Here is a 25,165-nt window from a genome sequence, read left to right on the forward strand (position 1 = left end):
GAAGTAAATTTTTAGGACCTTTTCACCCTCAACAACTTGGAATTGTGCAAAGCATGTAGCTGGGACACACATTCTTAATGCAGCTAGGACATGATCTTAGGCACAAGTGAATGAGTCCTCGCTGAGCTTCACAATGGATTGGTATCTCCCAATATGCTTTACCAGGAACATTGCTATGATTCTGTCACCTAGGTGAAATAATGCTCTATACCTTACCCACATCCTCTGTGCTCTCATCATACTTGCTTACAGAAGCATTCTTTGATGTTAGTAAGGGGACGAAAAAGTGAGATTGTTAAACAAAAATTGTCATCACTCCTGTCACCACATTCTATAATGAGAACACTCCGACATGAATCAAAAGACTTGTAATTTTTCTTCTTAATCCACTTGGGGTAGCACACCATAGTAAGATAGGTGAGAAGGAGAAGGACACTTATGAACCCATCCACGGGAAAGAAGAATTAACACGATGTCTTGACCACAGGTGCCTTCTTATGCAGGTCAGTTTCAGAGAAGTGAGCATATGGAAGTAGAAGGTAGGGAAATTCCTTTCAAACTCTATGTCCACCTACCCCTTTTAGCCAAGATCAGTTGGTATAAGCCTGATAACGTTTTGCAGAAAAAACCTCTTGTGGCTTCTTTGCATTCTTTCCCTTGGCTAGCTGTGGATATGACAGCTCCTTGGAACTTCATGGCTCAGCAGTACATGTTCTGAATTAGTTTTCCCTATGATGGAGTTGGATTTATGGTCATGTTCTTTAAGGTTGTCATGGCTAAGGACATGAGATTGCAGTTTTATTAAGATCAGGAACCATGTACATACTAGCCACATTTTATTGTGGTTTTTTTTTCTTACCACAGAAGGGTTTAATTTTTCAAGTCTTTCAGTTTTGCCTGGAAGCCAGCCAGTCTTGGCTAATACAGATAAACAAATAATGAGAGAAATACAAAAAGAAAGAAAAAAAAAGTGTGTGTATGTAAATTAACATCCCTCTTTAGTTTCTTGCTCCATAAAATTTTAAGAAATTTGTTCTACTTTTCTAACTATTGGAATCATTTCATGACCAGAGAGTAACAACCACAGTGTAATTCAGAAAGCAGTGAAGAAAACTTGTGTTCCAGGCCTCACCCAACTGCTTATTAGATGTGTTACCTTGGATAAGTCCCTTAACATATTACAGCCTGCCTCAGCTTTTTTTTGTTGTTAATCTCTGAAATGGAGGGCTAACCCAGTGTCAGTGGGAGGAAGGAAGGAAGGATGGATAAAATGTATGTTAGGAGTTGCACAGATCAGTGTTTTAATTAAGAATTCTCCCAGAATAGGACTAAATAACCCATCTGGCTTTGTATTGTTTCACCCACTCTTTGATTAAGAATCAATAAAATAGTAACGTGCTCGTTTTTATATTTGTTGGTTTATTAATCTTCAACATGTGAAGTAGCACAACTTTCATTTTAGAGGTAAAGAAACTGGCAGTTACCCATCAAATTTTGGAATTAAAAGGACAGATCAGTGTTCTTTGGAGTTCTGAGTGGAAATTAATTTTGCTGTGGATTGAGAAATTAATGGGGGAGTGAGAAAATGAAGATACTAGGAGTACACTGCTCTCTGTGGAAGTTTTGTTAAGACTGAAGGGAGGGGGACTTCCCTGGTGGTACAGTGGTTAAGAATCCGCCTGCCAGTGCAGGGCACATGGGTTCGAGCCCTGGTATGGGAAGATCCCACATGCCATGAAGCAGCTAAGCCTGTGCGCCACAACTACTGAGCCTGTGCTCTAGAGCCCACGAGCCACAACTACTGAGCTCACGAGCCACAACTACTGAGCTCACACACCTAGAGCCTGTGCTCCACAACAAAAGAAGCCACTGCAATGAGAAGCCAGCGCACCGCAATGAAGAGTAGCCCCCGCTCACCACAACTAGAGAAAGCCCGTGCACAAAAACGAAGACCCAAGGCAGCCAAAAATTGAAAATAAATAAATAAATAAAAACTAATTGTAAAAAAAAAATGGCTGAAAGGAAATGAACCTAAATACCTGGAGGGATATTCAGACTTGAGGAAGGGGTTTTGTTTTAAGTCAGAGAAGTGGGTGTGGTTTTTTTAGTTAATTGAGTGAAACCAGTGTAGATAGAGGTTGGAGTTACCAGGAGTAGTAGATGGTGACACCATTGGACTGTGGATAAAATGAAAGTTAATGAGATCATGAACACATGTGGAGTGGTAATGAGAGCCTGAAGTAGAGGAGATTGAGGTAAGGTCCCTGGCAGGGACATCCTCTCTAGCAGCTTAATTACAAGGTATAAAACTAGATCATGTTGTGAAGTATCTTGTAGATTGCTGGGTATATGTGGAGTAGCCAAGAAGTCATAGGATTTGTAAAGCTAAGATATTTCACAGATGTTTATGAATGAATGGTTGGATCAAGTATTCAAATAGGCAGTTCTGATACACATGTGCAGGGAGAGAGCAAAAGCACTTAGATAAAACCTGAAAAAGAATGGATGATGTAGAGCATTGTTTATATTTAATATTGACTATTTATATTGACTTAACAACTGCTTTATAATACTGTTTTTAATTGTGGCAAAATACACATAAGATTTACCATTGTAACCATTTTTAAGTATACAGTTTGGTGGCATTAAGTACACTCACAGTGTTTTGCAACCATCATCACTGTCCAGAACTTTTTCATCATCCCAAACATAAACCTTGAATGCATTAAGCAGCCACACTTCCCTCCAGCCCCTAATCTGTTCTCTATGGGTTGGATATTTCATATAAATGGAATCATGTAATATGTGTTGTTTTGTATATTTGGCATCTTTCACTTAGCTTAATGCTTCCAAGGGTCATCCTTGTTGTAGTATGTATCAGTACTTCATTCCTTTTTATAGCTGAATAATATGCTATTGTATGGATATACCATATTTTGCTTATCTGTTCATCTGTTGATGGGCATTTGAGTTGCTTCTTGTGGCTATTGTAAATAAAGCTGCTGTGAACATTCACTTACATGTGTTTTCATTTCTCTTGGCTATATACCTAGGAATAGAAATGTTAGATCGTATGCTAACTCTGTGTTTAACTTTTTGAGGAACCACCAACTGTTTTCCACAGCATCTGCACCATTTTATATTTCTACCAGCAGTGTATGAGGGTTACAGTTTCTTTGCATTCTTGCTTTATCATAATTTGTAAAAATTAGTTCATTAAACCTTTGAATCCTTACTGAGTGCAAGGCACCATGCTAGATGCTATGTGAATTTCAAAGAAGGTCAAGGCAAGATTTTCTAGAAGCAACAGGTTCTGGGCCTGCTGGGAGTTAGAATCAACATTTATAACTGTCCTGGAAGGAGCAAGTGTTAAGTACTCCTTAACACTTAATTTGAAGGCACAATTAAGGTACCTTGAGGATTTCAGAGAGGGAGTTTACTTGTGGGGAAAGGCTTCTTTCTTATTTTTTTTTTTTTTTTTTTTGCGGTACACGGGCCTCTCACTGTTGTGGTCTCTCCCGTTGCGGAGCACAGGCTCCAGACGTGCAGGCTCAGTGGCCATGGCTCACGGGCCCAGCCACTCCGCAGCATGTGGGATCTTCCCGGACCGGGGCACGAACCCGTGTCCCCTGCATCGGCAGGCGGACTCTCAACCACCGCGCCACCAGGGAAGCCCCAAAGGCTTATTTCTTGACTATCAGAACAAGAAACTTAAATCCTATTCTGCGGGAAGCCGGAAAACTTCTGAGCAGGATAGTGATATAATTTGAACCTGGACTCTGGAAGAGAAATCTAGCAGCCAAGAGTAGAGGCTGAGGTCGAGGGTGGAAGAGACTAGTAGTGCCTGTGAAAGCAGTGTTTTGTGTGTGTGTGTGTGTTTATTTATTTATGGCTGCATTGGGTCTTCGTTGCTATGCACGGGCTTTCTCTAGTTGTGGCAAGCAGGGGCTACTCTTTGTTGCGGTGCGCAGGCTTCTCACTGCGGTGGCTTCTCTTGTTGCAGAGCACGGGCTCTAGGTACGCGGGCTTCCGTAGTTGTGGCTCGTGGGCTCTAGAGCACAGGCTCAGTAGTTGTGGCACATGGGCTTAGTTGTTCCGCGGCATGTGGGATCTTCCCGGACTAGGGCTCGAACCCATGTCCCCTGCACTGGCAGGCGGATTCTTAACCACTGCGCCACCAGGGAAGTCACGTGAGTTTGTTTCTTATTAATCTTTTTCAAAAGAATTATCATTTTTAAACATCATCTCTATTTTTTCTGACCTTTTTTTGCTTCTCTCCTTTCTGTTTCTTTAGATTTGCTTTGTTGCTCTCTTCCTATCATGATAAAAATGTTGGGAAAAGAACAATAAAGATCAGTTTGGTTTTAGTCTTTTTTTTTTTTTTACATTTTTAAAGCTTATATTAAGTATTGCTGTAGCTGTTACAGTGCAAATTTATTCGTAGTGGTTTTTGTCGTTCTATTTAAGGATTTTGAATTTTTCTTTATCAGTGTATCATTTCTCTCACAGTAAGAAATCTCCCATTTTTCCTTAATATTTCTTAATTTTTGATCAAATCCCAGTATGTAACCAGCCTCCATTTATCACCTCTTCCCGTGCATGTGTTCCTTCCTAACCACATATAAATTGTAACAACTGTGCAAGGCACCTTGCTGCGTGGAAGCCCTCAACCTATTTGGCCATGTCCCTCTGCCAGGGTGTCCACCTCATTCCACCTGAGGCTCTCACACTCTGCATTAGGCTGGCCTCGTACTGGGACATTGACCTTACGTTGCCCAACAGTCCTGACATCCCGCACAGGACTGCTGCCGTACACACATTTCGCTATCCTTCCACCCCGTGTAGACACCCTGATTATGCCCCAGCACCCTGCTCTGACCTTGAGCTCCCGCTTTGAGGACTTTACCTTGCCTGACCCCACCTAATGGCTTTGGACAGGATTTCTTCAAGAAGGGGAAGGAGAGCGGGCACTGCAAGAGAAAGTCGTTTCCTGATTTAACATAGCATAGTTAGAGAACACAGACTGTTTTCTTCTTTGGAACTAATTGAGATTTGTTTTAACTAGTATAAGGTCAGTTTTTAAAACTATTCCATGTGCGCTGAAGGAATATATATACTCTGCATGGTTGATATGTGTGTGTGTATATATATATATGTATATATATATGTATGTATGTATTATATGTATATTTTAAAAACGTAGAGAACAAGTGAATAGTCATATACCCATCATTCAGCTTAATAATGTATTACAGATACAATTGAAGCCCTCCGGAACCTTTTTTTGATTCCTTTCCCATTGTTTCCCCAAAGAGGTATTTACTATTCTGAATTTAGTATTTCTTAAACATGAATTAATTATATGAGAAATACTCTGTAAACTAGAATACCAGTGTAGACCAGAATTGCCCACAGATGCAAGCATTCTCTCATATCAGAAAACTTTCTAGGGACTTCCCTGGTGGTCCAGTGGTTAAGAATCCGCCTTCCAATGCAGGGGACACGGGTTTGATCCCTGGTCAGGGAACTAAGATCCCACGTGCCATGGGGCAACTAATCTTGTGTGCTGCAACTACTGAGCCCGCTCTGGAGCCGGTGTGCCACAGCGAAGAGCCCGCACACTGCAACGAAAGATCCCACATACCGCAGTGAAGATCCTGCGTGCCGCAACTAAGACCTGACGCAGCCAAATAAATAAATAAATAAATATTTTTTAATCTATTACAAAAAAGAAAGAAAGAAAACTTCCTAGTCTTTGGAAGAATGTTGGGAATTTGCCAAAGAAGTATTTGTGTTATCTCTTACTGCATATTTTAAGTCAGAGCATAAGCACTTAAGTCTTTTAATTGATAAGTAGGTATCTAAAAATATGTAAATACATGAGGAATGCTATGACGGATGTCTTGTTTTTACGCATCTGTCTGTGGTTAGTACTAAACAATTAGATAGTTGACTGTGGTAATAACCAGTAAGTTATAACTCTTTGACCACTTATGGCAAGCTATTCCATATATGAGAGAAAATCTAAATCTAACAGACTAATTTGCATGTCTGAATTACCTTTGATAGCTAACTGGAGAAACTGTTATTTAAAAAGTATATTCCTTCAGATGACTTTTCTAAAATCCTTTAAAAATCTTTAAAATAATTTTAGCCAGTTATGTTGTTGCTATAGATTAATGTCTAAATTGGACTTAAGAGTTTTGTCTCCTAGACCTTTGTCTCCGAGATCGATCATTTGACCATGTCTCACTTTAGCATTTATATATAGTAATTTTGCCTCTTGTGATATATGTTGTTTTGTTTTTTCATTTATAGTGATAGATTCCTGTGGCCTTTAAAATGATTGAATAACGATGGACATGAATGCAAAGTGACTTCTCTACTGAAGCAGAAGATTCTTATTACCTTCCATTAACTCAGTTTAGTCTTCAAGAAGGGGCAGAACGAGTGAAATACAGAAAACTGAAGAGAAGAAAACCTCAGTTTGGAACTTTCTCCATGACTGTTCCTTAAGCCCTATCTTTCTACTTGTTTTAATTTTGCTGTGAATTTATAAATAGTGAAGACCAAAGAAATAGAAGAAACATTTGAGAGCTTTATACTAAGAAATTTGCCTTGAGAGCTGCTATTCTTAGGAGGGAAAAGCATATCAAGTTCCTGTCTGATTTTTTGTTTGTTTTAAACAGGTTTCTTATGTCCTTAGATTTTGAAGGATAAGTCAAATATAAATACATACCTACACGCTATTTTTAGCAGCTGTGTAAGAATAATGAGATTTGTAAATTAAGGGCTTTGTAATGTGGATGTTTTGCTACTAGAGTTGATTACTCAGAAGATCTTTTATAGCTCTTCAGTGTTTTATTTTTGATCTATCACTTCAATGATATTATTTGCCCAAACAAAAGTCCATCTGTCTTTCTAAGCTATGACCTTTTTGTGAACAGTGTTTGCATTCAATGTGCAAATGTCCATGTATTATCTATTTAAGCAACATCATAGGGCCATCACTCAAGGAAGTTGAATGAGGTGAACATTGATATAGCTCTTTCCCCTTCCCCCTATTTTTTAAATGTAACAAATACTTTTTATGTTCCCCTCCCCCTTCCCCTTTCCCCTTTCCCCTTTTGGAAACGTGTCAGGATCTAGATAGTTTAAGATGAGCAATTGAGGGGACTGAGAAATTGATCCACACAGAGCCTGGCTTCTTTGTGCTTCATCATAAGGTGTGCTGCCAGCCAGCCTAATTTTAAGTACCCTTTTAACAAGAGAACCTCGTGGAAATCCAGCCGGCAGACTCAAGGAGTTCAGGAAACAGGACCACAGAGGTTACGCTCTGGGGTGAGTATTCTCCTGTGTCTAGCTTGGAAGAAGACTGTGTATGTATATGTATCATGGAAAATATCTACTGCTTTCTTACATATTATACTTTGGAGACTATCAGTGGGGTGGTTTGGAGACACCAACAGATGGATCTCTCAGGAAAACTGATTCTAACTGATGTTTTGAAGGAATTAATGTGAACTAAATAGAAAAACTCTTGAGAGGTTGTATCCTCCATCTCTAGGAAGATCTTTTCTACTGCTTTTGCCTGAAGTTACCTAAAGCAGATTAATCTTTTTTCATAAGTATCTGTAGTTTTAAGTAGTTGTTTATTCTTAAGGTTCTTCTGCTATAACACAAGAATTCATTAGCTTCTGTCATATAACTTCCAGGTCTGTGACCCACTCTTCTGTTTGTGTTTTTCATGGTTATATATTCACAGACTGTTGTTTTTGTTTATAACTTCTCTGATGTATGGGGCCTGATGAGTACTCTAGAAAGGCTCAGAGAGCAAGTCTTTCTATACAAGGGAGACCTTAAAGTAATCACAGACTCTTTACTTGATACCAGGTTCTTGCAAGAATAAGTGATTTCAGTTTTCTCATTTTCAGATCCTGGCCATGAGGTTGGATGCCTCACCTTGTTGAAAAGAGACACTGGACCTAAATGGCGCAGCATGACTTTGTTCCTGCTTGGCTAAATTTCTCAACACCACAGTCAGCTAAGGTACTGTTCTCCATTCTAGTAACTATCCAAATACCAGTTCTTTTCATCCCCATCTTGTCTGTGGCCTCTGTTTTACAATCTAGTTGTTTTTTTGTGTATTCAGCCTTGCCTGGGGATTTTACATACGTTTTCAATAAACTTAACTATCTTTCTTTTAATAGGGTATAAATAATTAGGCAGTGCAAGTCAGTGTGTATGCTGCTACTGCCAGGTGTTCTGTTTATTTCATGTTAAGCTTTTCTCATTGTGTGGCACACTTAAGACTGCCTATATTAGCTGCAGGAACACTTCAGTTTGGGGGGGAAATGGATCTTCAGGATGAATGCACATTTGTCTAAAGTAGTAGATGAGGAGGAAAAAGGATAGACAGTGATTGACTACTACATGGCTCTCAGATTAAATCTTAGAAATTCTTTTTTAGAGACAATAATCTACTTAATGATTTCAGGGAAAATGTATGTTGCGTTAAGGGTAAAGACAAATGGAATATATTATTGTTAAAGGAAACCTTTAGGAAGCTAGTAAACTTAAAAATTCTTCCCATTTTGCCAACTAATAGAGGAGGGAGAAAGTTGATAGGTAGTCTCAGAAAAAAGCATACCTTCCCTATTTTTAGATGTGAATTTTGGGAAGATGTTCCTGGTCTGTCTAGACCCACAACCCTTTGCTCTAATCTTCATTTTGAATTGCCCTTGTGAAATTCCCCAAATCTCATAATTGACATAATCTGACCCAAGCGTTGGGCGTGGTGGGCCTGAGGGATTCGGTGTGGGATCCTAGGAAAGCGTTTAAATGTATGCACATCTTATACCTGCAAAGGATAATTGATTTAGCACAATGAACAATTGATTTAGCACAGTGAACTCAGTAAAAAGAATGAGGAAATATGATTTAAATATTTCCATTTTATAATAAGCAAATTTGTGTGGTATTAGCATAAGGATAGACAGATAAAGCAATGGAATAGGATAGACAATTCAAAAATAGTCCTATACAGTTGATTTTTGACTAAAGTGCCAAGGTAATTCAATGCAGAAGTGATAGTCTTTTTAACAAGTGGTTCTAGAACTGGATATCTATGTGGGGGTGGGAGGGAGAGCCTCAACCTTTACATCATATCATACATAAAAATTAACTTGAGGGCTTCCCTGGTGGCGCAGTGGTTGAGAGTCCGCCTGCCGATGCAGGGGACACGGGTTCGTGCCCCGGTCTGGGAAGATCCCGCATGCCGCGGAGCAGCTAGGCCCGTGAGCCATGGCCGCTGACCCTGTGCGTCTGGAGCCTGTGCTCCGCAACAGGAAAGGCCACAACAGTGAGAGGCCCGCGTACTGCAAAAAAAAAAAAAAAAAAAAAAAATTAACTTGAAATGGATTATAACCTAAATTAAAGAGCTGAAATCCATAAAACTTTCAGAAGAAAGAAGAAAATCTTTGTAACCCACTAGAATGGCTGAAATAAAAAAGACTGACAGACGGCGTGTTGGTGAGGATATTAATAATAAGGAAATAGATGTGAAGATGTCTCTACCCCAACCTATAGTTCTCCTGTAAGCCCTTGTCAAATGTATCCATGCTTTTCATGGTTTTTTTAGACTTTGGTTTCTATCATATGAGACTAAAGACTGTTACAGAATGCAACTATTTGGAATAGGAAGGGACATCAGAATTCATCTATAATAAGTGTTTCTCAAAGTGCTCCTTTTTAGTTGTGTAACCTCAGAGACTTATTCTCCCTGACCTCTTTCCTTATATGGAAATAGTAAAATGGGGATGATGCCAAATTATAGTCTTGTTATGAGTATTAATGTTTGGAAGTAAGTGTTTTATAAAACTATAAAAACTCCTGTGGGGTTGTTAATGGCCTGCCAAGGTGGGATTTAACTGTTCCTTTGTCTTCAGTTCGAGAGTAATTTACACAAATAATAAATCTATTTAGAGCAAGCATCTTGCTTTTCCTTTCAAGATTAACAACATTTTTAAGTGTAAAGTTTTGGAGCTTATTCTTTTGGATATTGACAGGGTTTTTTTCCCCTCTCATGCAAATAATTGAAGTAGCTGCTTTTTCTCTCTATTAATTCAGTTAATGATTGAATATGTAACATAGGGCTTCTCTAACTCAGAGGACTGCGGTACCCTTAACTGTGTTCCATATGCTCAAAATAGGGGTTTCTGCCATCAATATTACCTGTATTCTAAAAACCCGATGCAAAACTTAAGATACTGAAAGAGACTGATATGTACTTACCTGTTTGCTTCTCTGTACTTTATCATCTTAGTCACCTACAGCCACCTTCGAAAAACACGGAGAGCACCTACCCCGAGGAGATGGTAGATTTGGAGTAAGCCGTCGTCGACATAATTCCTCTGATGGCTTTTTTAACAATGGACCTCTACGAACGACAGGAGGTAAGACATACCCAACTTCCATGACTATATAAGCTACTCAGCAAGCCCAAGCTGAGGGTGCATGTCCATAATTTTGGAATAATGATCTTTTGTAAACATAATACTCAGTTAGATCCTCCAGTAGTCATTACTCAACTATATTGGCTTTCTAACATTCTCAGGTTCTCTTAAGTCATTTATTCAGTTGAAGAACTCATATAGAAATTACATTAAAACAGAAAGTTGTATCTTCTGCCTTTTTTGTATGTGGACTTACTCTTTTATTAAAAAGGTCCCCCGAAGGGCTTTGGCAATACCTTAAGTTATATCAGGAAGCATCTGGCCCAGTTGTTTCTGAATTTTCAGGAAGCAAACACTCTAATGTGTTACTTTTCCTTACTATTTCAGATTCCTGGCACCAGCCCTCCCTGTTCCGGCACGATTCCGTGGACTCTGGTGTCTCTAAGGGGGCATATGCTGGAATCACAGGGAACCTATCTGGTTGGCACGGCTCTTCCCGAGGTCACGATGGCATGAGCCAGCGTAGTGGGGGTGGCACAGGGAACCATCGCCACTGGAATGGCAGCTTCCACTCCCGGAAAGGCTGTGCCTTTCAGGAAAAGCCACCTACAGAGATTAGGGAAGAGAAGAAAGATGATAAGGTAGAAAAGTTGCAGTTTGAAGAAGACGACTTTGTAAGTATGAAGATTTAGTTGTATACCTAAAACCTGACAAATGATTCTTATATATAAAACCGTGTTAGTAATGAGAACATTTCAGAAAGTACTAAAAAGGGAGTCCCTAAGTTTAGACTTTTAGTGTTTTTAGGAAGGACAAGGAAGGAGCTGGTTAGTATGATGATGATGACCAAAATTCCTGTGTAACTTTTAGCAAATCTTCATATTTTTTCATCTTTTTGCCTTTGGAATTCTTATTTTTCTTTAAGCTTTATAAGGTTCAGTATTCAGATATGTTTATGTAAAACTATATTCTTGAATGTTAAATTGCTTTCTCCAACTATCATAAGAGGGGGTTTTTTGTCTTGATTTTGCCCTCTCATATAAAACAATTGTGGTAAGTTCAGAAACATGCAGTTAGGAGTATTTTAGCTGTTGCCTGTACATTCAGTAAAACTTGATGCTATTGTGTGTTGAATTATATGCCTTTTTTTTTTTTGAATTACATGCCTTTTGACCTGTAAACCAAAAGTAGAGTTTTTGTGCACCTTAAAAAAGTTTAATAATACATTTTACTTAACCAAATATGTCCAAATTATTATTCTAACCTGTAGTCATTATCTTTAAATTAATGAGATAATTAACATTATTTGTTGTACTACATCTTCAAAATCCTTTGTGCATTTTATAATTGTAGCACATCTTAATACAGACGGCACACGTTCCAAGTGCCCAGCAACCACACGTGGCTAGTGGCAATCCTATTAGGTAGTGCAACTTGTTATTTTTAAGTAGCACATTAGATAAGCCAGTCACTTTTATGACAGCTATTTTATGTTATCAAAACCAACTAAAGAGTAAAATTAGGCATCAGCCCCTCTTCTCCCAAGTCTAGCAAATGACCTGGGGGCTCTTAATTTAAATGTCATTTATCAAAGTAAATTCCTATCCCCAGGTGCCTATCCTTTAAAACTTTATTATGGAAAAGTCTGTAATACACCAATATATTAAATATTTGTCCAGAATGTCCTAAGTACTCAGTAGTCGAAAAATGACTACAACACTAAATTATAACGTGGATTATTTATTCAGTAAACTTATAAGTTATCAGTTCTGTGGCATTCCCAGTGGGAAATTAATTGACAATGGAAAGAAAAATGTTAAGGCAGCATTATCCACCTGCTAAGTGATCTAAAGGGAAGTTTGCTGTCACGTCAAACCTGAACAAGGTCATTAAGGGCAAGTTTATTTTGTGTTTATGCTTTAAAAAAAAAATTATTTATTTATGGCTAAGTTAGGTGCTTGTTGCTGCGCACGGGCTTTCTCTAGTTGCAGAGAGCGGGGCCTACTCTTTGTTGCAGTGCACAGGCTTCTTGTTGCGGTGGCTTCTCTTGTTGCAGAACACAGGCTCTAGGCGCGCGGGCTTCAGTAGTTGTGGCTCGCAGGCTCGAGAGCGCAGACTCACTGGTTGTGGTGCACCGGCTTAGCTGCTCCGTGGCATGTGGGATCTTCCCAGAACAGGGCTCGAACCCATGTCCCCTGCATTGGCAGGTGGACTCCCAATCACTGCGCCACTGGGGAAGCCTTGTGTTTATGCTTTTATGAAATATTCTGAGTGTACATAAAAGTCTGGAGAAAACCGTCAAGTACGCACACAACCTAGCTTTGTGAAATATTGACATTTTGCCCAATATGCTCTATACCATTCTTTTACAAAAGAGGCAAGATATCATAGATACAGTTAAAGCTTCCCTAATCATATTCTCCTAACGTTCCCCTAGAGGTAATCACCATTTTGATTTTAATGTTTTATCATCCTCATGTATGTTTTGATAAATTTTTACTATATGAATGTATCTGTAGACAATCTATAATATCATTTTGCCTGATTTTGATCTTTATATGAATACTGTCATATTGTAGTTCTCTTTTATTTGCTTAAAATTGTTTGAGATTTGTCTGTATTGATACATAGGGCTCTAGATCAGTGGTTCTCAATCCAGGAGCAAGTTTGCCTCCTTCAGAGCACATTTGGCAATATCTAGAGAAATTTTGGTTGTCACACCTGGGGATAGTGCTCTTAGCATCTAGTATGTAGAGATCAGAGATGTTGCTAAACTTCCTGCAATGCACAGGACAGCCCCATAACAAAGAACCAGCCCAAAATGTCAGTAGTGCCATGGTTGGGAAACCCTGCTCTATATCTTTCTCACTGCTGTATAGTAAATATTCTGTGGTGTGAATATACTAGGTTTATTTATCCATCTTCCTGTTGACAGACATTTAGGTTGTTAAAGATCTTGTTTTGGAGATAAATCTAAAGGATAGGAACCATGGCATTGTAACTAGAGAAGGAAGGGTCAAAAATAAGATTTTTATCCAAAGGGAATTGATGAATAATAAGTAAGTAATTTGAAAAGGAAAAACAGGAGGAGCAGAATTGGAGGATAGAAGATAAAGACATCTTGGTACCAAAGAGATGGGTGAGATCAACCGGAGGTGTGCACATGGAAATAGAGATAGTAGTTGAGGTTTATGGTTGGACAGAATCACCCAAGGAAAGTAATATATTCAGAGAGGAAGCTTAGAGCAGAACCTGTGGAATAGCAGTAAGGGAGATTAAGAAGTGATTGGTTGAAAAAGAATGGGGTTTATCAAGAAAGAGTAGTTAGTCAAAAATAACAAAAGGTATTTGAGGACCTAATTGTTTACAGTAGGTTTTCTATGTTTCTTGTTTTTTCCCCATACTCTACATTGTATAATTAGAAAGTTATTTTTTGTTTTAAAATAGTATTAGTTTAATGTAATTAACAGTCCTATATTTGTACCTTGGACAAGTAATAACCCTAATTTCCCCTGAGTTGTTGGATGGTAATGTCTACCTTGCAACATTGTAGTAAGGAATAAAGATCACATATGTTGGGACTTCCTGGTGGCGCAGTGGTTGGGAATCCACCTGCCAGTGTGGGGGACACAGGTTCGATCCCTGGTCTGGGAAGATCCCACATGCCGCGGAGCAACTAGGCCCATGTGTCACAACTATTAAGCCTGTGTGCCACAACTACTGAAGCCCGTGAGCCTAGAGCCCATGCTCCGCAACAAGAGAAGCCACTGAAATGAGAAGCCCACAAGCGCAATGAAGAGTAGCCCCTGCTCGCCACAACTAGAGAAAGCCCATGCGCAGCAACAAAGACCCAACACAGCCAAAGATAAATAAATAAATTAATTTTTTTAAAAAAAGATCATATATGTTAAATGATGTATGCAAAACATTTAGCATGACAGAGTTGTTTTTTGTTTTTTATTTGGCTTTGCCGGGTCTTAGTTGCGGCAAGTGGGATCTTAAGTTGCTGCACGCACGATCTTTTTAGTTGCAGTATGTGAACTCTTAGTTGTGGCATGTGGGATCTAGTTCCCTGACCAGGGATCGAACCTGGGCCCCCTGCATTGGGAGCGTGGTGTCTTAGCCACTGTACCAACCAGGGAAGTCCAGGGTTTTTAATTTTTTTTTTTTTTTTTTTTTTAAATGGCCACTCTGGGAGGCATGCAGAAAGAAATGTGTTTTTTTTTTTTGTTTTTGCAGTACGTGGGCCTCTCACTGTTGTGGCCTCTCCCATTGCAGAGCATAGGCTCAGCGAGCCCGCTCCGCGGCATGTGGGATCTTCCCTGACCGGGGCACGAACCCATGTCCCCTGCATCGGCAGGCGGACTCTCAACCACTGCGCCACCAGGGAAGCCCAGAAATGTGTTTTTAACAAACTGTGCTGGAACTGTATCTATAGATATGGGGGGGGGTGTGTGTGTGTGTCTTCTCTACCCCTACCACCTAGCATACAAAAAAATGAATTTGAGATGAATTACAGACCTAAATGTAAGGCCTGAAACTAAGAAAACTTAGGAGAATATCTTTCTCACATAGGGGGTTAAAAAAAAATAAAAAGATTTCTTTGGACCCAGGGAGCAATAACCATAAAGGGGAAAACATTGATAAATCAGGCTTCATCAAAATTTAAAACTTCTGCTTACTTCACAGACTCAGAGAAAATATTTGCAGAACATAGATTTGAAAAGGGGCCTGTTCCCATAATGTGAATAACTCCTACAACTCAGTTTTTTTAAAAACATAAACAAGATTTGAACAGATGCTTCACAAAGGAAGATAGATGAATGGCCAGTAGGCACATGAAAAAAATGGTCAGTGTCATTAATCATAAGGGAAATGTGGAAATTCAAATTAAGACCACTATGAGATACTGCTGCACACCCACCAGGATAGCTAATATTTAAAAGTCTGAAAATACTAAATTTGGTGACATTTTTGAGCACGTAGAAGTCTCATACATTGTTAGCAGGAGTGTGTAGTAGTACAACCATTTTATGAAAAGGAAAGTCTGACAGTTTCTTATAAAACTAAGCATAAACTTTACCCTGTGACCCAGTACTTCCATTTCTAGGTATTTGCTAAAGAGAAATGAAAATCTGTGTACATTTATTGTAATTTTATTCATAGTAACACAAAACTGGGATTTTTTTTTTTTTTTTTTTTTTTGCTGCCGTGCTGTGTGGCTTGTGGGATCTTAGTTCCCTGACCAGAGATTGAACCCAAGCCCTCAGCAGTGAAAGCACAGAGTCCTAACCACTGGACCGCCAGGGAATTACCAGGAAATAATTTAAATGTCTATCAAAACAGGAATAGAAAAATTGTGGTATAATCATGTAATGGGCTACTTATGCAGTAATAAAAAAGAATGACTGATAAAACAACATGGTGAATCTCAGTGAAGCTTTACACAATAAGGTACATACTGTATGATTCCATTTATGTGACATTCTAGAATAGGCAAATAATCTATGGTAAGAAAAACAGTGGTTGCCTGTGTGGAGTGGAGATTGGGGAAGGGCATTAGGAAACTTTCCAGTCGTAGAAAGTAGCTTTATCTTTATAGATTTGGGGGGGTATAAGTATTTTTCAAAACTCATGGAATGGTATACTTGGTGCATTTCATTGTGTGTAAATGTTGTTTGATTAAAAAATAGATTTATGTCACCGGTCATGGAACAAACATAACACAAGCCTCCTGATGTGATTCACTGAGGAGTGCCCTCCAAAAATTCATAACCTGAATCTAACCATGAGGAAAAATCACACAAACTCAAATTGAGGTTTCTATAAAAGAATTTTAAAAGATTCTACAAAAGAACTAGGCTGAGTACTCTTTTAAAAAGTTATGGTCGGGGCTTCCGTGGTGGCACAGTGGTTGAGAGTCCGCCTGCTGATGCGGGGGACACGGGTTCATGCCCCGGTCTGGGAAGATCCCACATTCCGTGGAGCGGCTGGGCCCGTGAGCCATGGCCACTGAGCCTGCGCATCCGGAGCCTGTGCTCCGCGACGGGAGAGGCCACAACAGTGAGAGGCCTATGTACCGCAAAAAAAAAAAAAAAAGTTATGGTCATGGTGGGAAAAGTTCCAGATTAAAGAAGACTAAAGAGATAGGACAATTAAAGACAACATGTAAACCTAGACTGGATACTGGATGAGGGAAAAACAGTGATTTTAAACTTTGTTTTCCTGTAAAAGTATCAGTGTTACAGTTTGAATAAGAGTTGTAGATTAGATAATAGTATTTATTAATGTTAATTTCCTGATTTTTATAATTGTACTATGATTATGTAAGAGAATATCCTTCAAGTTCTTCAACCTGCAGATAGTTCAGGAAAAATATGTATTTACAGAGAATTGTGAAAAAAATGTGGTAGAATGTTGACATGAGACTGTAGATGCACGATATACAGGAATTCTTTGTATTATATTTGCAATTATTTTGTAAGTCTGAAATTAAGGAATAAGTTAAGAAAGAACACAAAGCAACTAGGATTGAAGAACCAAAAAAATCCATGGACAGGGACTTCCCTGGTGGTCCAGTGGTTAAGAATCAGTCTTGCAATGCAGCGGACGCCAGTTCGATCCCTGGTCAGGGAACTAAGATGCCTCATGCTGCAGGGCAACTAAGCCCGAGCGCCACAACTAGAGAGCCCGCGTGCTCTGGAGCCCGCACACCACAACTAGAGAGAAGCCTGCACACTGCATCGAAGAGCCTCTGAGCCACAACAAAAGATCCCACGTGCCACAATTAAGACTCAACACAGCCAAATAAAAGATAGATTAGGTAAGTAGGTAGGTAGGTAGATAGAAGATAGATTTTTTTTTTAATTATACTCAAAAAATCCATGGATGTCATCTACACCAAAATAAAGTGAAGTATCATAACATAGAGACAAACCACTAAAAGCTATAAAACCTGACTAGTATTGTGTTAGCAGTTGTGCAGGAGAAATTGAAGGAAGCAACAGGGCATCTTACAACCCTAGGGTTTCCAGAAGAGCCAGTAATTGTTCTAGAAAGCTTAGAGAACATTTGAGAAGAGCAGCTAGAAATTAGGAGTGGTTTTCCATATTCCCAAAACTGGTAAATACAGAGATGTTCTGGGATAAGGTGTAAAGGGTCTGACTGGACCAATCAGCAGAGAGAAATCACACAATAATTCGAACAAGGAAGGTTAATATAAAGAATTATTAACTGTAACAGGATGGGGTAATGAGTGATTGGCTAGTAAATAGTAAAGAGAACCCTAAAGAATATAAAGAACTTATAAAGAATATAGAGTTCTAAAAAACTATAAAGAATTGGCAGATACAAGGAGCAGCCACTAACCCTTGGGCTAAGACAGAGTGCCCAAGGAAGAGTCCCCTGTTGCCCCATCACCACCCCAGGACTGAGATCCAAACCTTATCGGAAAGGGCTTAGCTGTGGCTCACTGAATGGCAGAGCAGTTGCTAAGGTGCTTCTCCAGGGAACATGCTGAAAATCTGCCCTCTAGAGTACCTCGTAAAGCTGTTCATGGGATATGTCACTGCTACAAAACCACTCAAGTCAGCGCTCACTTGTACTTTAGAACCTGGCTTAGCAGGAGCAGAGTGCTGCAGGAACGTGCTGAGTAAGCACACAGGAACAAGAAGCAAAAGTCTCTCCTTGAGCTCTACTGACAAAATTAACATGCCAGCAAATTAACAAAGGGAAAGTTTTTAAAGTGCCCAGATTCATTTACACAGAGCAAGCAGAAAGGATGACTTTGGAACCAAGAGGCAATAAAGTTCAACACAGAGTTCTATCACATTTAATACTAACTAGCCAATATTCCCATCCAGAACAAAGCCCCTCACTGAGGACAAAACTGTTGGAAATAGAATCCAGACTGAGCTGCAGGGACAGAGACAGTAGAGACAAAGGGAAGAGAAGGTTCAGGTACAAGGCATGGGGAGGAAGAGGTGAGCCGGGACATCAAAGAAAGTGTGCCATCTTTTTGAGCACTTCATGAAGACAACAGAAGAGAGTTATAAAGTGTGATGTTAGAAAGCTATCTTGATCCACATTCACAAAAATTGATCACATAAAAATAAACAACATAATAGGATCAAGAGAATAAGGAACAGAGTAACGTTTCTACAGGCAATGCAAATTACACCTGTAAGACGTGCACAAAACGGATAAGAACCATAAGCAAATGGTACAAGAACGACATAACCAGAAAATTTCACAGTGCTAGAACTTGGGAAAGAAGTAATAAAAGATTTCAGAAAAATGAAGACTAAATAAGAAGGAGCACAAGACAATAAACACTAGTGTTTTTCAAGAATTAGACAAAGGAAGCTTTTTAAATGAAGAAAAAACAAATAGATTAAAATTAAGAATTGAAAAAAAAAAGATACAGAAATTTGGCAAAAAAAATCCAAAAGATCTTCCCTGCAAAAAATAATATAATAATAATATAAAATAACAAACGTGAATAGCTTAGGTGCTAAAAAGTATAATTCAAGAATAATTGCATGAAATACAGTAAGACTTGAAACTACAAATTGAAAGGACAGCCAGAACAGCCAACACTTAGAAGAAAAATATCCTTCGGACATCCAGACATAAAGAACAAGTCACTTATAAAAGAAAGAAAATCAGACACAATTTGACAACAAAGCTTTATAATACAAGTCAATGGTGTAACAATTAGAATACTCAAGCAAAGAAAATGTGAGCCAAGGATTTTTTACTCTGTCATACTTTATTCATCTAGACTCCTTTTGCCTTTACTATTCCATCCAGAAGAGTGTATTTACCTGTCCATATTCTGTCTGATTTGTCCATTTGTATACTGAATTAATAGTTCAGATTGTATCTGTGCTTGCTCTATGCTAGTGGGTCTCCTCTTGACAGGTTGAAAATATACACCTGCTGGGGCCCCACTTCTGGAGGTTTTGATTCAGAAGCTCTGCAGTCGATTCTGTGCCTCTTTCTATTTCTTGTTTAATGTCCCGTGGTCATTTGTGCTGAAAAGCCATTTTCCTACTCTGTACCAGATTGTAAAGTTTGGGTTTGGGCACCAGTGTCATCCTCACACCCCCATACAATTCGTTATTAAGTTGAGTCTGTGACTCTTAACACTTCTCGATCCTTCCCATCATCTCTTCCTCTACTCCTGTCGCCTTCATACTTTCCTGTACTAGGAAACTGGTCTCCTAATAGTCTCCTAGTTGTTTATAGCCCTGAAATACATCCTTCAAGCTGCTACCAGACTTGTAAACTAATGGTTGGATCATGTTAACTCTGCATGAGAGATGGATTCCCATCCCTAAAGAATAAAATTCAATCTCCCTTAAAAATACTCCACAGTCTGGCTCTTACCTACTTTGCCAGACATCTCTTTCCCCAAAGAAAGGCCCTCTCATTCCCTAGCACTAATGCTGAACTATTTGCAGATCTCTTTTTCATGTTTTTCCTGTCTTGGTGTTCATTCAGCATTCTGTTCCTGGAATCACCCGTTTTCCAGCTTTGGAATTCATCATTAAGGATTCTTCTTAGTCTCCTCTAATGAAACCTTTTCTGATAGCACTTCTCTTTCTAGTGGAATTGACTATTCCTTCCTTAGTACTCCTTCTTCCCTAATGTGAATTTTTATCATAGTCCCTATAATCTTTTTTTTTTTTTTGATGTGGACCATTTTTGAAGTCTTTATTGAATTTGTTACAATATTGCTTCTGTTTTATGTTTTGGCTTTTTGGCCGTGAGGCATGTGGGATCTTAGCTCCCTGACCAGGGATCAGACCTGCACCCCCTGCATTGGAAGGTGAGGTCTTAACCACTGGACTGCCAGGGAAGTCCCCCCATAACCTTTTATTATACTTACTGGTCTACAAGTTTATCTTTGTAGTAAGACTGACCCTTGTGGGGATAAGGATTCTTCTTAATTGCCTTTGTATTCCTAGCACATGGTGTGCCTCTGCCCTAAAGCAGTCTCATTAGAAATGCTATGAATACTCACATTTCACTGACCAGATTATGCTCCTTAAATCTGAGAAAAGTGATTCACTTTCTTGTTCATTCAGCTTTCTGTGCCTCCTTAGTTGGCATACATATCCTACAGATGAGAACTTGCACACTTACTCTGTTTATTTTAAAAAAATTTTTTTATCCTCTCATATTAAAGGAAATGAAAGCCAAGAGAGCCTGAGATTGATTTTGCATTTCAACGTCGTCTGTTTATTTGTTAATTCTGAATACAGTGTTAGAGTGCTGCTGATATATAGTTATCAGTATTTGATAGGTTCCATGGTGAATGCTACTTTGCAAAAAGTGCTGAAATGATTAGTTTTCTATATCAACCATTAATACCCCTTTTTTCCTAGCCTTCTTTGAATCCAGAAGCTGGCAAACAGAATCAGCCATGCAGACCTATTGGGACCCCTTCTGGAGTGTGGGGTAGGTAGATTTTGCCATTTTTAAAGGCACAACTTTAAATTTTTCTTATTAGCAGGGAGAGGAGAAAAAATTCTTTATCTGTTTTTTTATTCCTTTGTTTCTTTATCTCTGGTTTCTCTTCTCATCCATTTGCACATGGTAACTAACTCTGCCTAGCTCTTACTCTGCCCCCCAAAATACCATTGAGATGTAATGGTAGTAGAGTCAGAATACAGACAATTGAGAGCTTGTAGAGCCCTGAATTTGAAAGCAGATTTTAAGCAAAGGGAGAATAATACAATATGCTCATAAGAAGTAATTTTTTTAGAAGTAATTTTTAATGTTGCTAATTTGCTTATAACAATTAAATTGAATTTTAATGTATTATAGTTGTCTCCTTAATATTTGGTAGACAACTATATTCTAACCATTCTTTCATATTACTAAATACTCTTCTAAAGTGTTCTTTGAAAGGCTAAATAATACCACGTCCCAGAGAACATTTTGTTCAACCAGGTTCCGTTAGCTGAGTGGGGTGTTGTTTTTGTTTTTGGCAATTATCAATGATGTCTGTTGTATAGGGCAGGGGGAAACCTATAAATGCACACATTTATATATATATGTTCCTAATAACTAGCCTTATAAAAAGTTAGTAGAGGGCTTCCCTGGTGGCACAGTTGTTGAGAGTCCGCCTGCCGATGCAGGGGACGTGGGTTCGTGCCCTGGACCGGGAAGATCCCACATGCCGCGGAGCCTGTGCGTCCGGAGCCCGTGCTCTGCAACGGGAGAGACCACAACAGCGAGAGGCCCGCGTACCACCAAAAAAAAAAAAAAAGTTAGTAGAAAAATCAGTGTATTTCAAACCAAACCTGATCCTGTGGCATTGGGATCTTTGGCATTTACAAATTGTACTCTCCTAGTTCCTACATTAGATATGTTTAGTAGCCAGGCATCTTATTAGGAAGGCTTTAGTGTATCTAAATACTGGGTTTGGATCTTGAGTTACAGGATTAAGGGCAATTGCTGTACCATTTCCCCTTTGTTAATGTATAGCTTTGCTCCAGTTTGCCTCATCAGAAGGTCCCATAGCAGACTCCTTTCTCCAGTTTCCTCATCTCTCTGTGTTCTCATGCTGACAGGAGTAGCTATCCTTGGATATATATTCTTGTTTGGTCTATGCCTGAGTGATCACACCGTGCATGAGATATGCTGTACCCCTGAAAGACTCCTAACATCTTTGGGCTTTTTGGTTGATTATGAATTTAGAATCAAGTGTTTTCTTATGTTGCCTTTTTTCCTACAGTTCCTGGGTAAGTGTCACTTTTGAGAGTATCTGTTAAGTGCATACCAGGAAATGTTTGTCACTTAGTCTCAACTGTCAGCTCTTTGTACAAAGTGAGGCCTTTGTTTGAACTATGCTTCGTGTTAACCAATAGGTTTGACATTCTTTTGTCTCTCCACTATTGTATTTCACAGAAAACCCACCTAGTGCCAAGCAGCCCTCCAAAATGCTAGTCATCAAAAAAGTTTCCAAAGAAGATCCTGCTGCTGCCTTCTCTGCTGCATTCACCTCACCAGGATCTCACCATGCAAATGGAAACAAATTGTCAACCATGGTTCCAAGTGTCTATAAGAACCTGGTTCCTAAGCCTGTACCACCTCCATCCAAGGTATGATTTGGAATCAGTGTAAGAACCTTATACAGCAGAGGTGGGAGAATAAATAAGAAAAAAATTTAGTAAATTTATTTTTTCCTGTTGAGTCACTCACCAGATATTCATTTGGTGCCATTAAGTTCTATGTATAGTATTTTACTGTCTCCAAACTCTCTTCTGCTGCCAACTACATACTCATTAGCTTCATCTCATAAACCTGCTTCTCTTGATTTGCTGTTTTCATTAATAACACCAACATTCATCTGGTCACGTAGCTGAGTATCATGGCTGCTGCTTTCTTCCTCTTTCTTACTCATTCCCCTCTCCCAAGCAGTTATATAAAATCCCCATCAGTTTTTTCCTTTATGATATGCCCTTGTCATCTCACATTTACTGTTGTAGTGTACCCTTCTATTTCCTCATTTCTCTGTATTTTATCTTACACAGAACTGCCAGAATGATTATCCTAAAACAGTTTGAATATATCACATCCCCTTGCATTAAGTCCCTTAAGTGATTCCAAACCATCTGTATAGCAGGGGTTGGTAAACTTTATCTGTAAAGGGTCAGATGATAGATATTTTAGGCTTTGTTGGTCACATATGACATATGGTCTTTTTGTAATATATTCTTTTTCTTTTCTTTTTTTTTTCAACCATTTAAAAATGTAAAAAACATTATTAGCTCATGGGCCATACAAAAATAGGCCTCAGGCCAGTTTTGGCCCAAGGGTCATGACTTAGCAACCCCTGATGTTATAATACAGTGTCCAGACTCCTGAGCACTGGTGTGTATAATTCTATATAGCCTAAGCCTAATCTGTGTTTTACTGCCCTTTGTTTTCTTACCTGGGAGATTTTCCTGCGTGTTTATGTCATACTCTCTGAATCCTTTTCTATCACATACATCTAAAGATCTAATTAAACCTTGTATCTGATTGAATAGCACTCTGTCTCTAATCACAATATTTATTGCATCTCTTTCTTCATTTGGTTGTAATCTCCTTAAAGGCTTCAGGTCTTTTTCATATTTGTATCCCTAGCACCCTCACAAAAGCACACAATAATTGCTTGAATGAATTCCAGCCACTGTAAGGAAACAATTAAATTTACTGTGTTATTGAGAGAAAAAACAGTGAGCATTAATTCACTTTTCTGTGTGTGCAAGCACTTGTTTGGTACTTAAGAGCAACACAAAGTACAACATTGGTCCTCACCCTCCATGGGCTAAAAGTCTAATAGGGATGACAAGATATAACAATATAAGGTCATGTGATTGTGTATGAAATAAAATAACAAATTCTAAAAACAAATCTTAAACAGATTTGGAATAACTAAATTAATTAAACACTTTATTTATTTACACAGTTCAGAGGAGCAAGGATCAGCTTAGATTATGACCATCAAGGGAAATTTTACTGAAAAACTAATTTGAACAGATCTTTGGAGGATGGTCCAGATTTGGATAGTCAGGGAAAGTCTGGAGAGTATTACAGGTTAGAAGAGGTGGTTAGATAAAATGTTCTGAAAATAGAAAACACTGGGCATATATGAGGGATACGGAATGAACCATTCTGATTACCTGGTAGCACTGGAAAAATACCAGGACTGAGGGTCATTATCCTAGTGTTAATGAAGCTTTCAATGTAGATAAGATCTCTGAGGGAAAGAGGATAGAAGAAGAGTAAAGAATGGGACAATAAGACTTGGGGAAATACTTAATATTTCATAAATATTAGGAAAATAACAACATAGTCAACAGGATTAAGAAATTGTAATTCAGACATAGAAAAAATCGTATGCTATCACACTTCTGGGTGGGTGAATTTAAGATGGCAGCTGGCGTTGTCAGCACTTGTCAATTGCTGCCAATAGGTTGAGGGAAATAACAGAGGGGATTTGGACCTTAGCAGTTGGAAAGTTTTTGGTGACCTTTGAGTTGAGGTTTTAGGAGAGTAGTGTAAGGCTGAAAAACAAGATTTCAGAGGATTCTGGAATTATGTGAGTGGAAGTGGAAGTAGTGGCACCTTTGAGACTTGACAGTAAAAGGAAACAGAATATAGGTGGTGGTAAAGTTAAGTGAAAGGGTGAAGAAAATCTGTAGGAAGAAGTGACTGGGGACAACTTGAAATATACTTGAAAGGTCATTAAAGGATCATGGCCCAAGAAGAAATGAATGGGAATAAACTGATTGACAAATGGAATTATTTTTGAAAGGGGTTTAGGATACTTGTTCCTCTGATGTAGAAGGAAAAGAATATGAATTCAGTCAAGAGAGCAACTCCTATAAAGAAAGAAACTGGGGCTTCCCTGGTGGCTCAGTGGTTGAGAGTCTGCCGATGCAGGGGACACGGGTTCGTGCCCCAGTCCAGGAAGATCCCACATGCCGCAGAGCGGCTGGGCCCATGAGCCATGGCCACTGAGCCTGCGCGTCCGGAGCCTGAGCTCCGCAACAGGAGAGGCCACAACAGTGAGAGTCCCGCGTACCGCAAAAAAAAAAAGAAAGAAACTGTGGCATGGAAATTAACTGCAGGGCTTTGAAGTAGACAGATGACACTTTGCTCCTTCTTTGTGATACAACCTTGGACAAGTTTCTAACATTATGAATCTCAAT

At 39.0% G+C, this 25,165-nt stretch overlaps 1 protein-coding gene across 5 annotated transcripts in view; it reads left to right on the forward strand.

The window, feature by feature from the left end:
* GPBP1L1 (GC-rich promoter binding protein 1 like 1) overlaps positions 1-25,165 on the forward strand; it is a 55,098-nt gene that overhangs the window by 19,983 nt on the left and 9,950 nt on the right. For 4 of the 5 annotated variants that reach the window (XM_033416551.2, XM_033416552.2, XM_033416550.2 and 1 more), the window contains exons 2-7: positions 6,319-7,341; positions 7,935-8,049; positions 10,325-10,454; positions 10,842-11,128; positions 20,846-20,918; positions 22,374-22,567. In XM_033416551.2, coding sequence (XP_033272442.1) covers positions 7,990-8,049; positions 10,325-10,454; positions 10,842-11,128; positions 20,846-20,918; positions 22,374-22,567 — 744 coding nt within the window. In that variant the 5' untranslated portion in view covers positions 6,319-7,341; positions 7,935-7,989. Of the gene's footprint in view, positions 1-6,318; positions 7,342-7,919; positions 8,050-10,324; positions 10,455-10,841; positions 11,129-20,845; positions 20,919-22,373; positions 22,568-25,165 lie in introns of all 5 variants that reach the window. The other variant, XM_049701199.1, reaches the window with a different exon arrangement.

Source organism: Orcinus orca, chromosome 1, assembly GCF_937001465.1.
Source record: "Orcinus orca chromosome 1, mOrcOrc1.1, whole genome shotgun sequence".
Lineage (NCBI taxonomy): Eukaryota > Metazoa > Chordata > Mammalia > Artiodactyla > Delphinidae > Orcinus > Orcinus orca.